The following is a 16,224-nucleotide window of genomic DNA, read 5'->3' on the forward strand; positions in this document are numbered from 1 at the left end:
CCATATTCAAATATACAATTTAAACAGATTTTTTTGTGAACGTCAAGCCACAAATGAACACCTAATGGACCAAGCAAGGAAGACGACTAAAACATACTCTATAAACATATTCTAAAACATGTTCAACATGATTTGTGAAACTACCATCTCCCGATATGCAATAACAAGAGTTTAAGACATAAAACTGTGATGTTAGGAACAAAATCTGAAGCGATTTCAGAGATAAAAAGGGAAACCGCGTGGCTGTGTGTCCTAGACTGAATGTACATATATCCACGTGTATTTGTTTGTTAATCCTCTAATATTATTAAACAAATAACAGTAGAGAAAGATGAGCAAACAAGTGCAAAGGAAGCCGGTGAGTCAATATCAGGGAGATGCTTATAATAATGTTCAGGATCATGATATAACATGTTTTCTCGGCTTGTGTATTACCATTTAACACCATCATGTCGTTCTCACTTCAACCACAGTGGCCGCTGCTCAGCAAAAGTTTGATAGATGCAATGTTGCCAACGACAACGGTTCGTGTCTTCACTGTGGTGATGGTGTTATGGGAGGGATCTCAACTCAGGAATACAACAAACATATGTGTCAATTATTCAATTGCGATGTATTTGCCTTTCGTGCCGAGAACCACTGGCGCTACCCAAACCGAAGATGGCTCTTCTGTTCGGCCGCCTGTCAACACAGACCATCGCAGGAGTAGAAGTGAGACCACATGACTCACGTGCATTCATTAGTTAGCGTTCAGAGCAAGAATAGAAAAGTTGTGATGCTATCGAGAAATAACTCAGAGAAGAGCAGAGATGTCAACGGGCAATACATGTTTCTTGTGTGCATATGCGTGTGTGTGTGTGTGTGTCTTTGTCCACTATCTAATGTTAAATAATTCAGCCTGACCTTGTAAATCATATAATACTTACAAGGTCCAGCGGACAGGATCTGGATGGACATGTCTTCAGCCAGTAAACTGACCCATGAAGCAAGCAGCATGACAGCACATGAGGGTTTCCATCCCTATATGAGCTTCCAAAGGCTGAGAGGTGGTAGAACCTCCCATCCATGAAAGAACTGCTTGCAGGTTTCAACAATCACAGCCTACCCCCCCCCCCCCACACACACACACACACACACACACACACACACCTCTACCCATTGTCTCCGTCATCAACATGCACGGCAAGGGGGGGGGGGGGGGGGGGAGAAATCAGCCTTCGTTCCACTCCATGTGCATAAATGTCTACAAATAACTAATAACTACAAAAGTAAAACTGCCACACTGCAGCTATGAATCAAACATTAATCAATAGTATTTTAGCAGGAAAATGACCCAATAATGTGTTTGCAGAGATATGACAATGCTATCACACGGACCAACATCATATGCCATTATTTAATCTTTGAATGGATTATTGGATTTAATTCTATAAACAAGTCTTTAGCATAAACTAGCATCGCTCTTGCAGCAGCACGACCGACAAAAGACAGCGAGTGCATCCATCGTTATGGTGATATTCCCCCCTGTCCCGGGAGCAGCCATGCATCCTTTATATCCCTCGAGTCGAGGACCGACCGGCAACTCCCCCACCCGCCTCACGCTTAGCCCTCCCCTTTTTACCCATCTCTAGCGAGCGATTGGCTGGTGTACGGGGGAGCGGTTGACGGCGATTGGACGGGAGATGGAGTGGAACCTTGCTGCCCCATGCATCAGTGCTCTCCAGAAAAAGACCGGGCTCAGAGAGAGAGAGAGAGAGAGAGAGAGAGAAAGAGGAGGACAAAGATGATGATGAGGGAAATAGGAATGAGAGGAGTGTCGAAGGGGGAGGGAGGTAAGAGAAGAAGAGAAGAGAGAGGCAAAAGATGCATTACACTGCTCACCTAAATGTTAACCAAACGCTGTCCATGTCCAACACCCATAAGATATGATCCCTTGTATTACTACTGTGAACATCAGGTCTTGCAGAGAGACGGGATCGTGATGAAACCTCCAGTGAGTCCGATGTGGACACACTGTCTCGACTTCAGGGATAATGCAGTTTGCAACAGATGGAGCCCATAAGCACACAGCGGTGTATTTATTACTTGCGTTTGTTTATGGAGGGCCGGGTTCAGCAACGCATGGAGATGAGGGAAATCGTTATTGATGAACCCTGATTATTGGTCTCGGTGCCGATAGATCACTGAAAGAGTTTGACTGTGCAAGTGTGTATTGCTCCGTCTGCCTAAGGCCTCGGTCTAGATCATGTGTCATGTATTGTGTATTTTGCAAAGTGGTATAAAGAAAATAATTGGAATATTTTTTTCCTTGACCAGATGCTTTCGTTTAACAAAGACATTTAGCATTGAAGTGTCACGGGAGAACAGCAAGAAGAGGACCCAAACGCCGACAAATAGTGAACAAAGGCAACTTTAATGCTTGCAGGAAAAATCCAGAGAACTACCTCACCCCGTGATCTATGGTGATCCTAACAGGACAAACTGACAAAGGGGAAAGACACAAACAGGGATTAAATACACAGGGCTGGTGCAGGTGATTGGACACAGGAGGAAACAATCAGGGACATGGCAGACAATCACAAGGACAGGAAGTGGAGGGAAAAAGAGGACGTGAGAGACAAAGACTTCACAATAAAACAGGAAACACAAAACAAACTACAGATCCTGACGTGAAGGGGAAAATATTCACAATCATTGTAGGATTTTGCGTCAAAGGTTATTAAAATGTCACATATTTTACTTACTTAGTAGGATTTAAATCAGAAACTCCAATAAAAACGGTCCAAACTTGATCATATGCAGTCATACAGAACTTTAAAGCTGTGTCCAGTCAAAACAAACGCCCATTCACTCCATGGGCAAGTATTTAAGCACATTTTATAAAAAAAAAAAACGCCAGATAAATGAACTGATGTGGTGTTTGGATTTGATCTTTGAGTTATATGCAGCTACAGGAAATATGACTCGGCTAAACAGATATCATTATATTGACATCCTGTGAAGGATGCACACTGTGCTCTTTCTAAAACCAACACAGCCAGTGTTTCAAAGCATGGTCCAACAATCGGACTTACACACAAGCAGGCAAAAGGCACAAAGAGAGAGGTCAGGATGCGCGCACGCACGCACGCACACACACACACACACACACACACACACACACACACACACACACACACACACACACAAACACACACACACACACACACATGCACATCTGAATGAACTGCATGCAGAGAGACGCACAAAAGGTGCAGACAAACATGACACAAACACACTCGGTGCTGAGTCCAGCTGTCTCCATGTAAGACACCACGGGGCGTCTGACTGGCTTTCTTCCCTTTCAACCCATTGCCTCTGTGTGTGTGTGTGTGTGTGTGTGTGTGTGAGTGTATGAGAGAGAGAGAGAGAGAGAGAGAGAGAGAGAGAGAGAGCTCCAAAAGTGCAGCTGTCATGAAGCATTTTGTCTTTTAACTACTTTGAAACAAAAGACTTTTCAAACTGATGAACGGAACGTTACAATCCAATATTAAATTAAAGAAAAGAAAGAAACACATTAAAACAAGATCATATTGAAAGGCTGACATGACAGTGGACACTTTGCAAAGTCTTTTTTTTCCATTAGTAGTAAAAACATTAGGGAGTCTCAAGATTTGCCTGCCATGCAAACGTACCGTTCCATAACACGTTGGAGTGCATGTATGCAAATTAGGAGACAGCGCCAAGTCTAACCATGTGCTTTTATTACAGTTAAATTCAAATAGTGCGGCCGACCCCCGGTTAAGGTGTGATATGAAATACACACATCCTATTATTTATTTGAATATATATATTTTGAAAGATATATTTGTGACAATGAAAGAGAGACAGCAACTGAGCGAGAAAAACAAGATCTGGAACCAGAGAGAAAAGATGGAAAGAAAGAGAGAGGGAGAGAGAGAGAAAGGGAGAGCGAGAGACACCATATAGAGTTCCACCCTGGCCTATGCAGGGGGGAATGAAAAAACAAATTCCAATGAAATCCAGAGAAAACCACTTCCTCCACTGCTTAGAAGTGTGTGTGAGTGTGTGCGTGTGTGCGTGCGTGTGTGTGTGTATGTGCATGTGCCTGCTTGTCTACCCACAGTGCACATGGTTAGCATTCAAAGCCAAATTCAATAGGAACCACACAGTGAGCTCAGTACGGGTAGAGATGAGATACTGAGTTCACAGCTGAATTAAACTGAACAGAAACATATGGAGAGGAGAGCTCTCTCTCTCTCTCTCTCTCTCCCTCTCTCCCTCTCCCTCTCTCACTCTCTCTCTCTCCCTCTCTCCCTCTCTCCCTCTCCCTCTCTCCCTCTCTCTCTCTCCCTCTCTCCCTCTCTCTCTCTCATCTAACGTATTGTCAGCGACAATGACTGCAAACCATCCTCATTAAATTCCCCATATACTCTGCATGCTAAGCATTGCCAGTGCAGCAAGAGATCAGACTGAACAGGCAGTGTTGGCTACTGGTGCAGATTATCTGGGACTGAGATTAAGAGCATATTTGGGGAAGAGTCCAACTATTTAATCTAAGCATGCTTAGTCTGTAAATCCATATGCAGGCAACAGTGTTTTTGGGACACTTGTGATTTTGTGTTAAAGTGTCTTCTCTAAAACTCATCCAGATTATAGGCTTCTTTTTTTTCCTCCAGATTTTCCCCTTCATCAAACACGTGTACTGAATGAAATGTGTGTGAGCACGTCTGATTGCATGTCCATAAATAATCCAGTTTTTCAGTTTTTATCCAGGTAATGCGAACTAGTGCAACTTCAAATGAATGGATATTTATCAGGATTAACACACTGTAGTACATGCATGCGTGTGTGTATATGTGTGTGTGTGTGCCCATATTTAGATGCAGGGTCTGTGTCGGCGCTACTATGTGACATGAGCAGAACAGATGAGAGCTGACACATCAGCAAGAGAGGCAGGTTGAAGTTGGTATGGGTCTGAGTCGAGAGACGCACACTCAGCACTTAAGTGAGCCCCTCAGGCTACCAATGCTGTGCATGAATTCTATTTATACTTTCACTACACCAATCAGAAACCCACATCATTAGTTTGGGACTCCTGATAGTAATGAATCACTCATCTCATAATATACTGTGAGGAAGTGATTGGAATCATCATTTTATGTGGAAGGCAACATCAGGGTCGACTTAAATGTTACTCTTCCTAACTTTGTAAAAAATACTAATAAATGGAACACATATTGACATGGATATAAACTAACTGAATTCTTAGTCATTAAAACAATGGTGTTCAATAATACCAGATCAGCCTTTGAGCCTTTGGGTATTTGTGCATCTACAGAAATGACTCAATGTATTGTCTTAATTTCTCTGCTACTGCCTACTGTTGCTTTGTTTTGGCTCAAGATTTGATTCTAAATGAGTAATCACCGGTCGAAGCCATTAGTCTGCCTATGTTAGGCTGCAAGTAACCATAGCAACAATAATGAGGCCTTATGCTACGTTAATGGTTAAACTAACTGCTTTGACTTGACGATTAGATTAGAGAATGCACCTTTTACCAACTCTATTATTTTCTCGCTTTATACTTGTAACTTTGGGGTCTTTCCAGTTCACAGAATTAGGAACAAAACAAGTCTAAGCCCTGAGAAAGACAAATGTTTCTCAAAACATGTTGATCAAAGAAGCCAAGTGTGGATATAACAAAAAAAACAGGAAATACCCAGTTGAGGTTACGTCAATCCCCTTGAAAGGAAGCAACAACGCATCGAGAACGAGCACATCTCATGGAGGCAAGTTCACAACAACATGGATGAGCACATGTGGCTCATGCAGAAAGATGCATTAGCCTTAATTTGTTTTCCAAGAGGGACGTTAAAAACCTGCAATTTCACTTAATTCAACAGCGGGTTCATTTTGTGTAGCAAATAAAAAAATCAATAAAGAAAAATTGACCGGGTCAGAAATCTGCCATCAAATTTTCAGTACAACCTGATTACTCGGATTCAATGAGGGCAGCTCAGAATTTCTGCCCGATTCCAAAAAAAATGCATACAAAGGGACCGCTGCAGCTTTAATTTTTGTGAGTCAGCCTCAGGGATGAACTTCCAAGGGTTTTTGGGCAAAAGGCCTGTGCACAGGATTTGTCTGGCATGTCCCAATCATTTCCCTTGACACCCGTTCAAATTCTGGCAAGTGGGAATAATAGGCCAAGCTGTCTTGTAAAATGTTCATCCCTGACTGACCCAATTGGAAAACACCAGGTCAACCACATGGGGCTCACCGAGCTAAATAGAACCCAATCTACTGATGTTTGTTGAGAGATCACAAAAATAGGATATGCGTCCCATCCATCCGCGACACTCGCGCTTCAGTCCGAGACTCAAACGCTTACACGACGTGTACAACACATCTTTAAAATGTCTTTTTTTTGGTTCACTTTTTGAATAACAACTGACATGTACTGTCAGCTACTGTATGCTCACTCTGCTGGAAGTGACTACATAAAGCCTAACACTTTAATCAAGACTTTCTATGGGAAAAGCTCCACCAATGTACAATGCATTATTTGACTCCAAGGGAGATTAAAACTGAATAAACTATTGCCCCACATTAATTTACGCATGAGGAGCCACTTAACTGTTTACACCCCAAAAACACCTCACCCCCGGAGAGTGACGTGGTGTATTTTTAGCATGTGGGTCCTGGGGGTATTAGGGATGTGAACCTACAAGGTCACGGTCATGCCACAGAGTAGCTTGTGTCTAATGGGATTCAACGCAGTAAAGCTTTGGTGGAACACAACATTCTACTTAAAGATGGTGTAAGTGGTGTTTCAGCTCAGTCTACCTCTCACTAACATAAACACATGCAGTAAATAAATAAGCGACACTGTCTCATCTAGCATTCCAAAGAGCAGCCAAACATAAAAGACAAGTCCCTTTTGATATTGGATGAATAAGATTACGTGCAAACCCTTTTCTTAATTACTTGCATGACCTACAAGACACAGACGGGGATGTTTAGCATGGGCAATAAAAGGATCATGTGCACACACGTCTGGAAGGATATTGATGAATGATTCTCCGTGACTGAGTGACAAGCACACCTACCTGAAGTTTTACCCGGGCCATCTAGTTTGGATTCACATTTTGGAAGAGAGCAATCTAAAAAGAGAAAGAGAGAGATACAAAAAAAAGTTTAATAAAGGAAATGAAGGGTGAAAGCGCTGTCTTGTATAGCTTACTGGATCAGTATAGTAACCGTCACCGTGTTTTAGTGTGAGATGTTAGAACCTTGACATTACAGAGGACAAATGAGAGAGTGAGCGGTTGTGGATTAGCTCTTTGATCTGAGTAGCTGGATAGTCCCTTCCTAAGACAGACACACACACATACACACACGCACACACACACACACACACACACACACACACACACACACATGATACATGCTGCAGCTGAACATGAGCTGGTGAAGACATAATGCTCTTTATCTCTCTTCCTTACATTACGCTCTCACACTTTACCAAACACACGCACACACACACACACACACACACACACACACACACACACACACACACACACACACACACACACGATACATGCTGCAGCTGAACATGAGCTGGTGAAGACATAATGCTCTTTATCTCTCTTCCTTACATTACGCTCTCACACTTTACCAAACACACACATACACACACACACACACACACACGCGCACACACACACGCACACACACACACACACACACACACATACACACATATATATGATACATGCTGCAGGTGAACATGAGCTGGTGAAGACATAATGCTCTTTATCTCTCTTCCTTACATTACGCTCTCACACTTTACCAAACACACACACACACACACACACACGGACAATTCAATTTAATTCAGTTTATATCCCAAAATCACAAATTTGCCTTACAATCTGTACACATACGACATCCCTGTCCCAGGACCTCACATCGCATCAGGAAGAACTCCAAAAAAAACAGAAAAAAAACAAACTTTCACGGGTTAAAAAGGGAAGAAACCTTCAGGAGAACAGAGGAGGATCTCTCTCCCCGGATGGAAACAGAAGCAATAGCATATTAGCGTATACCATCAGATACGCGCACACAGCCTCATGCATGACTCTCAGCGCACCAGCTGATAAGCCAACGAATCCTTTAAAGATACCATGTGCCGTCGAGAGCCGCGTCTCTAATGCCTGAGGAGGAATGGTCTTCACAGAGATGTTGAGAACATCCGAGTGCTCCTGGGGGAAAAGCAGAGCGGTGTGCGTCCGGTGCCGGAAACCAGTTGACGCCACTTTCGGCATCGCGATCAATCCAGAATCGATTAATAAATAACGGACTGACTCATTCTGGATGTTCCGCTAATCCACATCATCCACAAATTGAATCTCAACGTGGACTTAATTAAAACGAGGCAAAATAAGTTTCCTTTTTTTGGTTGTCGATTTAAACAGAAAAGCGGATGCGAAGTCTGTGCCGGTGACATTTTAACCCTGAAGAACAAATAGCAGTTATACATCGACTCAAAAGATACAGCGACTTCTAATTTGGGACTGACATGCATGTGTGTGGGTCACTCGTCAGTCGGACACTAACAGATAACAGAGGCCGGCATTGAGGGAGAGGAGCAGCTTAGCTCTTCTTTGCTCTGACTTCTACCTGTCTGGAAAGAACAGCCTGGCTTATGTCGCTGCCTAACGAGGATTACAGAACGCACCTGTTCTCACGTTCTATGTTTCATTTCATGCAGTGTGGTATGGATAAAGTGCTCGTCCTCTGGGGGGGGAAAGTGCATGAGAGAAGTTACATGTGTGACTGTAGCGAATGTTCAGATGCCCGGAAACATCCTTTACAGTATTAAACCATCTAGATATTGTCTGGAGAAATCATGGCGGGGATTAGACGGCAACATGGTCATGTGGACAGGAGGGGAGTCTGGGATTAAATTAAATTAAATCGCCTGAGAGAAAGAACCCCACGGGGGTCGAAGGCAAGTGACGGAGCTGTCACTCATACCCGTGATCAAGATCAAGTTGTGAGAAAGTCTGAAAGGAAACAATAACTACAGTGACATCCTCATCCGAGCTCCATCTGCCTTGCGAGGGTGGCGAGTTCTATTTTACGATTGCTCGTGCAGTTGTGAGGAATCTAATGTGCATTAACAGTGGGATGCCCAATCGGGGAGGATTACAAGTGAAATTGTGCACTTTGTTTTCACAGGTCCATCTTACTTAACTTCCTTTTCGTTGACGACAAGTTTTAGCCAGAGCTTTCCGTGTGAAAGCTAAACCAACAAATAAACAACAGTTAGCTACAACAGCACAACGCAATTGGCAGTATTTCTTCTAAAACCGTACCCTTGTAGTGAAAACAGTAGGACGGGATGATAGGTTTGATCCTCAACCTATTTTATCTGAATCCAGAGAGGCCAAGCGGCAGTTTAGCCCTCCTAAGCCAGGGGAGCGCTGGGTTGGCACTGTTTACACGACAGGGATCAGAGCCTGCTGCTGTCTTCAAAGCAAGAGGGAATGTTACAGTGTGTGTGTGTGTGTGTGTGTGTGTGTGTGTTTGTGTGTTTGTGTGTGTGTGTGAGAGAAATAGAGACTACACAGTTCCTGTTGGACAGACTGAGCACAGCTGTTGACAGAAGACAAGCAGTCTCAGGCAGCACACAAGCTCACACATGTACGCTTAAACACACTGCCGGCTCGGCTTTGATTTCACCGAGGCTACGTCCATGTTCTGCTTCATGACATGTTTTTGTTGTTCTTGTTGTTGTTTTCATGCAGACTGAAGAAGCCCGAGACCTCAGCCCCCGTCTGCCAAACAAATAAAACATGTGATACATATATATATATATATATATATATATATATATATATATATATATATATATATATATATATATATATAGCATTGGATCTGGTATCTGAAGTTGCAAGGATGCAGATGGACGTGTGCTACTGAGAGAATATGAATTATTGCAAAAGTTATGCCAACCTATCAACCTCTTATATTCTAAATACCGAGAGGGAAAGACAAAAAAAAAAAAGAGGATGACATTAACACTGAGAGTGAAGTCCAGTGACCTGTTCTTTTTTCACTCTGGTTCACTCGCGTTCTGACACTTGACTTCGGAAAAGTTCTTTAAAAAAGTGAGTGTCTCAGAACTCAAGGGGCGGAGGGGAGGGGAGGGGGGGAGGGGGGTCTCATGAGTCCCGGGCTTCTTTTTCAAAAGGAGGCTCAGAGCTTTGTGGGAGGCTTGCAACTCCAGACACCAGTTCCAGATGCTTTCTCGGTTTAAGCCGTCGGGAAAGAGAGAGAGAGAGGAGATGAAGAAGGAACTGTAAAAGACGAGGATGATTGAAACATCTGCTGAAGGGGCATGAGGAGAGAGGAAGGAAGGATTTGAAATGGTGCAAGGATCCATATTGACATTTTGTGAATTAATATAATACACGAAGGTCTCTTGCAGCGATGACACTTATTTTCCAAAAGCTGACACAATAAGGTGAAAATGCTGAGCTTTATTTGGAATAATGGTGAGCTCGGCACTCTCCTTTTAGGATCTATGCCATCTTTGAGTGTTTTTATGTGTCTTTCATTAATGTGCCACACCTTAATTAATACAAATTAATTTCCAATAAAAATGGAATGCAAAGCATTGTTTGGACGTCATATTTACTGCCCAGGAGAAGGGCGGCACCGTGCGAGTCACAAACAGGAGACCAGGTATCACGAATCCAGGATCATTATTTGAAGATATGACAACCCTGAGCAGAGGCAAGGTATGAAGTAATGATGGAAGACCGTGTGGGAGAGCAGTGGAGGAGGCGATGAAAGGAATGAAAAGGGATAGAATGAGAGGGAGTCTGCAGTGGACTGACAAGAGGTTTCTCCCTTATCACGAGGGATTTGCAGGAGACACACACACCAACCCACCGCCTATTTTTATGACCCCGCAATCCTCCTATGCCTCCATCCCTCGGTCATTCGCTCTATTCCTCCATCCCCCCTCTTCCTTGCTTCCAGAGGGCTCCGGGCGACATGGGTGGGATGTAATGATTTATACCTGTGTGCATGTGTGTGCGTCTTGTGTGTGAAGTAATGACGCTGTCCCAAAGGCTACATTTCCCATCCTACAAACACATTACCAACCAATTTGAATTCCTGATTATCGACATATGGCCACAACAGATATCTTTCAGGTATATCAAGTGACATCAACGAGTCCCAGCACAGCAAAAAATATCTCCATCCTCAGTGACCGTTTTACTGCTTTGGTTAGTTTTAATTGATTTTGTTAAGGCCCCTGCATAATTGTGCGTGTATAAGTTTACATTAAATAATGCAAAATATCTCTCTTTGCATTTGCACAAAACAGAATGTTGTAGCTTAGAGTATAGGATCACTGCTCTGCTCTTATTTTTTATTGTGGTCTTCAACAGTAGCCCCTGACTGGTCTCCAATGCATTGTGTAAAATCAAAATCAAATGACAATGAATGACAAGCTAAAATATTTGACCAGCTTTAATTTAAACCACCTGGAATATATCTGCTCATTTTCTCTGTGCTGAAGAAAAGAAGCCCCTGGTCCTTGTCTGTGTGTCTTCAAAGTGAACCTGTCATAGATGTACATGACATTTTACACCAATCAATAATTTGTTGAGATGGAGGGGGGGTCGGGGGGGGGGGGGGGGGGGGGAGGGGGGGGGGGGGGGGGGGGGGGGGGGGGGGGGGGGGGGGGGGGGGGGGGGGGGGTTGTTACATGCCTGTAAAGTGTATTACGACTCTCTTGAAATTGGTTGAGGTTCTCTGATGAGATCGATCAGCATGGCCTGGCTGTAAATTAGGCCATCGCCTCATTGTGTGCTACCTTCTTGATGGTCTTCTCCATAAAAACTCTCCAATAAGCAGTGAGAGTGGAACGAGCTATAGCAAACATCTGGTACTTATTTTATAAAAGCATAGGGGGGGAGAAGAAAAAGTGCCTCTTCTTACTCACATACAATACATTGGCCTGGAATCTCTCGCTTTTGTCCGGCGGTCTCAGGTGAGTCTGAACCCAAATATTGTCCATTGTTTACAAAAGGATTTTTTTCTAGACTTTGTTTGACAGATGACGGTGTAGAAATGGGGAGGTAGAAATCAAAACCAAGACGTTGAGGTTATAACGCATGCGCTGGCTGTAACCACCCGGCTCCTGCAGGAAGGTCCTTCTTTTTAAAAAACATTTTTTTTAAGAAAACCACTTGTCGTCAATGATTATCGCAGTAATCTAGTTATGTTGGTTGGATTTGAAGAGTTTCGGAAGCGTCTGATTTCAATCAACTCTTCACACACACGACTAATGCCATTGTTTTCATTTATCTTACAATATTAAGACGTACCGCTGTATTGGACCGTTGACGGAGTACTACAATGCTGATCACAAACAAATGTGCTGAGCATCCTGCTGGTGAACTAAAATACTGACCAATAGAATCTGAAACGTTGAACATCTATCTGACCATAAATATATAGATGTATATGATTTTCTTTTCTTTAAGCTATAGTCCTCCCTTTCCCCTTGAGTTGAATACGTGATCTAGTCGAATGTGCATGCGGGCCCAAGCGATTTAACGGTGAAAGCAATGCCAACATAAGCTCACAGTCTTTAACTCTGACCAACTGCCAATTAGGCTGTGCCCCTGAATACAACCAAAAGGTTTCAGCCTCGTGGAGAGCAGAGCAGCCTACATTTTGTCAGGGTGTGCTCCACCCAAGCCTCAGGTCTATAATTTGATGAGTGAAGGCTTGTTTGTCCCTCTAAGTATGTCATGTCCTCCCATTCTGAAGCTCGCTCTCTTTTCCCTCTATTCTATATTTTCATGTGCATTCTTGACCTGACTTCCCCTGTCTTCATTCTGCCTCGCCTTCCCATCCACCCCTCTCCGTCTCTAACAGGACCCCCCCCCCCCCCCCCCCCCCCCTGTAGATGCCTCCCGCATTGGCCGATCCAAGTCCTCTTTCTCATCCGCGCGATTATACGAGACTTCTGCACTGCAAGATAACAATCAGCTCATTGTGCTTTCATCGACTATGACGAGAAGAAAACGAAGAATCGCTGCTCGGTGACTTGGCTCTCATTACAGACTGCACTGGCACAGGTCAGTGGGTTCACTTTGGGCACAGAGGGAAATGCCTCACTGTGTTGTCAATACTGACACAGCCATTGGTGATGCCAGTGTCTCGTTTCTATACTCAGTACACCACACAAAAAGCATGGGGGTTTTAAAACCTGTCGGTGCAATACAGGTCTTCCAAAGCAGAGGTAATCACTTATGCTCCTGCCTATCAATTATTCTTCTGGTATAAAACATCTATTATTTAACAATGCAGACTGCAAAGACACTCATACACATATAGTTGAAAGCCTGTCTGCATAAGTAATGAGTAGACGAGAAGCCGGTTTCACACAGTGCTGCGTGAAACCGGCTTCTTGTTTCACAGATTACATAAACAGTAGATCTTTGCAACGAACCCCGAGTCCTATACTCCATGACTGATGGCCACTGTCTTATGACCGCTGTAGTTATGGCTGGGGACACGGCTCTGAAGTAAGTTGTTTAGACAGTTATTTAATCTTATTCCATCATACGCTACATCCGGCTGCTTTTATGCCCTAATCGAGTTTCACAGTGCAGTTATGTACAATAATGCTGTTGCAAAGGCCCAGTAAATTCATTACATACTACTCAAGAGACTATCTGTGAATTAATACCTTGTAAAAAAAATAATACGGTCATATATCGTGGGAGCAAATGTTATTTTTGTTTTTTCCAAGATGGCTCTGTGCATAGTGCTCCAATGTACTTAACAGTAGTTAATAACCTAAAGATGTAACGCATCACTTCGTGACCACAGGATTTTAGTTCACGTGGAGCTAATGGCATGACGCTGCGTTCAGAAAGAGACGGGGGGGCGGGGGGGGATTACTGCGCATTAAAAGGTATGCCGATCCATCAAACCGCAGAGACAGTAGCACAGCGGGGGTTTTTTCTAACGGGCCTTTCAATTTGTAATGCACTCCAGACTTTGGGAAAGTTGAAACCCATAAATGATAAGGATTGGCTTGATATGGTTTTGAGGGCCCCTGCAAATTGATCCGGGTTGAGACCAAAGTGTTGATGGATTGAGAAGTTCACATTGCTAGTGATGCAAACAAATAAACATCAAGTTTAAGCTTTTGAGCAGAGGGTCGAACCTGAGTGTGACGTCCTATAAGGAACAGCATACCATATTAGTCATGCTAATATATAATATATATATATATATCTATGACACATGCACACTTTTCATTCACATCTACAGTTTGAGAGGTCATTTCGGTGTCCGAGAGCTCAACGCGCTGCAAATAAAAAAAAAAAGTCAGCTTTAAGACACATTGAACATTATTTACAAAACATCTTCACCAACGTCATGACAACACGTTTGGCCACAACAAGCGCTGCGTGACCCAGCCGTGTGCATCACGTTTTACTGTCCCCCCCCCCTCCCTGGAAACAGTTCCCATTGTGTTGCTTTTTCTATGTAGGTGTCGTCAATTCATGTTTTCGTGTTGGTGAAGATGTTTTGAAAATGCTGCACGTGTGTCGGAGAAGGAGAGTGCAATCCTCACTCATCCACTCCTAGAATGTGATGAATGACATTAACATGTTGAGGAGGCAGAAATAAGATAGTGAACCCAAACGTACAACATTAACGCATCGTCCAAATATTCCAGAAAGGTCCTTCAATTTACTCAGTTTATGGATATTTGACAACAGCAAAAAACACAACTTCCAGACTCATACTAATGCAATTCTTGACTGAACTAGGAAAACCCAGAGTTATGAGCCCTGATCGAATTATCCAATCTTTTGAAGCCGAGGGAATGCTAGTAAGGTGTGTGGAGTAAGAGTAACCAGCAGAGTGTTATTAGATGACTCACTTTGAGGAATGCTTCATTTAAGTCCAAATCAACACTCCAAACAGGAAACAAAAGGGTGCTGTAGTCAACCGACTCAAAACACAAGAAGATAGTATTGGTCTGACAGTCAAGCGATGAAGCTATTTATAAACAACTAAATATAGTTACAGAGAGTGGTTTTGTGCTTTCAAAAGGTTTGTTTCTGTAAAGTGAAAAACACCTGGACAGCTGAGCATGAAGGGATGATAATGTAGTTCCTGTCTTCTCAAATGTTCAAGAAAGCGGTTCTGTGTGTCTCATCCGTCACCGGTGGCAATAATTTCAGGATTGGATGTTAAATCACGGCGTGAGCAACTTGGGAGAGTGACTCAGCAGCTGAGCTGTGATCCACGGCGTCAGTGTGGGACTCAGAGATGGAGCTCCATCTGCTCACTAAAAATAATCAAGCGAAGAGGTATACGTCAAAGAAGAAGAAGAAGAAGAAGAAGAAGAAGAAGAAAATAGTGCAGGATCTATCCTACCATAGGCAGCAAAGCATCCGCAGCCCCAGAAAACCACAACACACTCACACATATACACACACAGAGCCCCTGCAATACAGTGTTTGGGATCAACTAGGATGAGCGAGCTCTGTGCCAAGATTTCAACATGCAACAAGCTGGCAGCAATCAGGGCGCCTGCTGGGGAGGCTACTGGGAGCGGGCTGGCCATCACTACTGGTCCCCCCACAGTGGAGCTACAGGGAGGAATGGGATGTCGTGTCAGAGCAAGCAAATTGCAAATATCTAAATGCGGTTGATAATACTTAGAATAGAGTTGAAGTAGCAGATAAATTAATTTTAGATTGATCAATAACATATTTGAATTAAAAAGTGCCATTCCCCATTTTAACAGCTCAGAAACTTTCTGTGCTTTCTCTTCCTAATAGTATCTTATTAAAGTTTTCTGAGGCCATAACCTATTTCTGTTTCCATCATGAATACTGTATGAACTGCGTTTGCCGCTGTATAAACATGCAAGCAGTCCAACTTCGCTGCGAGCCAACTTTCCAGCCTGATACAACACAGCTATAGGAAAATACATTGGCAGGTCTCCAGCCAACCGTAAAAGAGACTGCAACATTAGAAAACAATCCACTTTGACAACATTCCTAACAGCCTGACTGGCAGAGGCCATTTCTAGGAGAAAGTGTGTGATTTAAAGACATTTAAAAAAGAAAGAAAGTATGAAGTAGTAAAGTTGTG

The 16,224-nt window shown here is 43.2% G+C and overlaps 1 protein-coding gene across 7 annotated transcripts in view; it reads right to left on the reverse strand.

The window, feature by feature from the left end:
* The window catches only part of triob (trio Rho guanine nucleotide exchange factor b), an 89,151-nt gene that overhangs the window by 70,994 nt on the left and 1,933 nt on the right, over positions 1–16,224 (reverse strand). For all 7 annotated transcript variants that reach the window (XR_004611199.1, XR_004611198.1, XM_034553094.1 and 4 more), the window contains exon 2: positions 7,113–7,166. Coding sequence is in view for 5 of the 7 variants with exons in the window: in XM_034553094.1 (XP_034408985.1) it covers positions 7,113–7,166 (54 nt within the window). In the remaining 2 variants the exon portion in view is untranslated. The remainder of the gene's footprint in view (positions 1–7,112; positions 7,167–16,224) is intronic.

This window comes from Cyclopterus lumpus, chromosome 16 (assembly GCF_009769545.1).
Source record: "Cyclopterus lumpus isolate fCycLum1 chromosome 16, fCycLum1.pri, whole genome shotgun sequence".
Taxonomy (NCBI): Eukaryota; Metazoa; Chordata; class Actinopteri; order Perciformes; family Cyclopteridae; genus Cyclopterus; species Cyclopterus lumpus.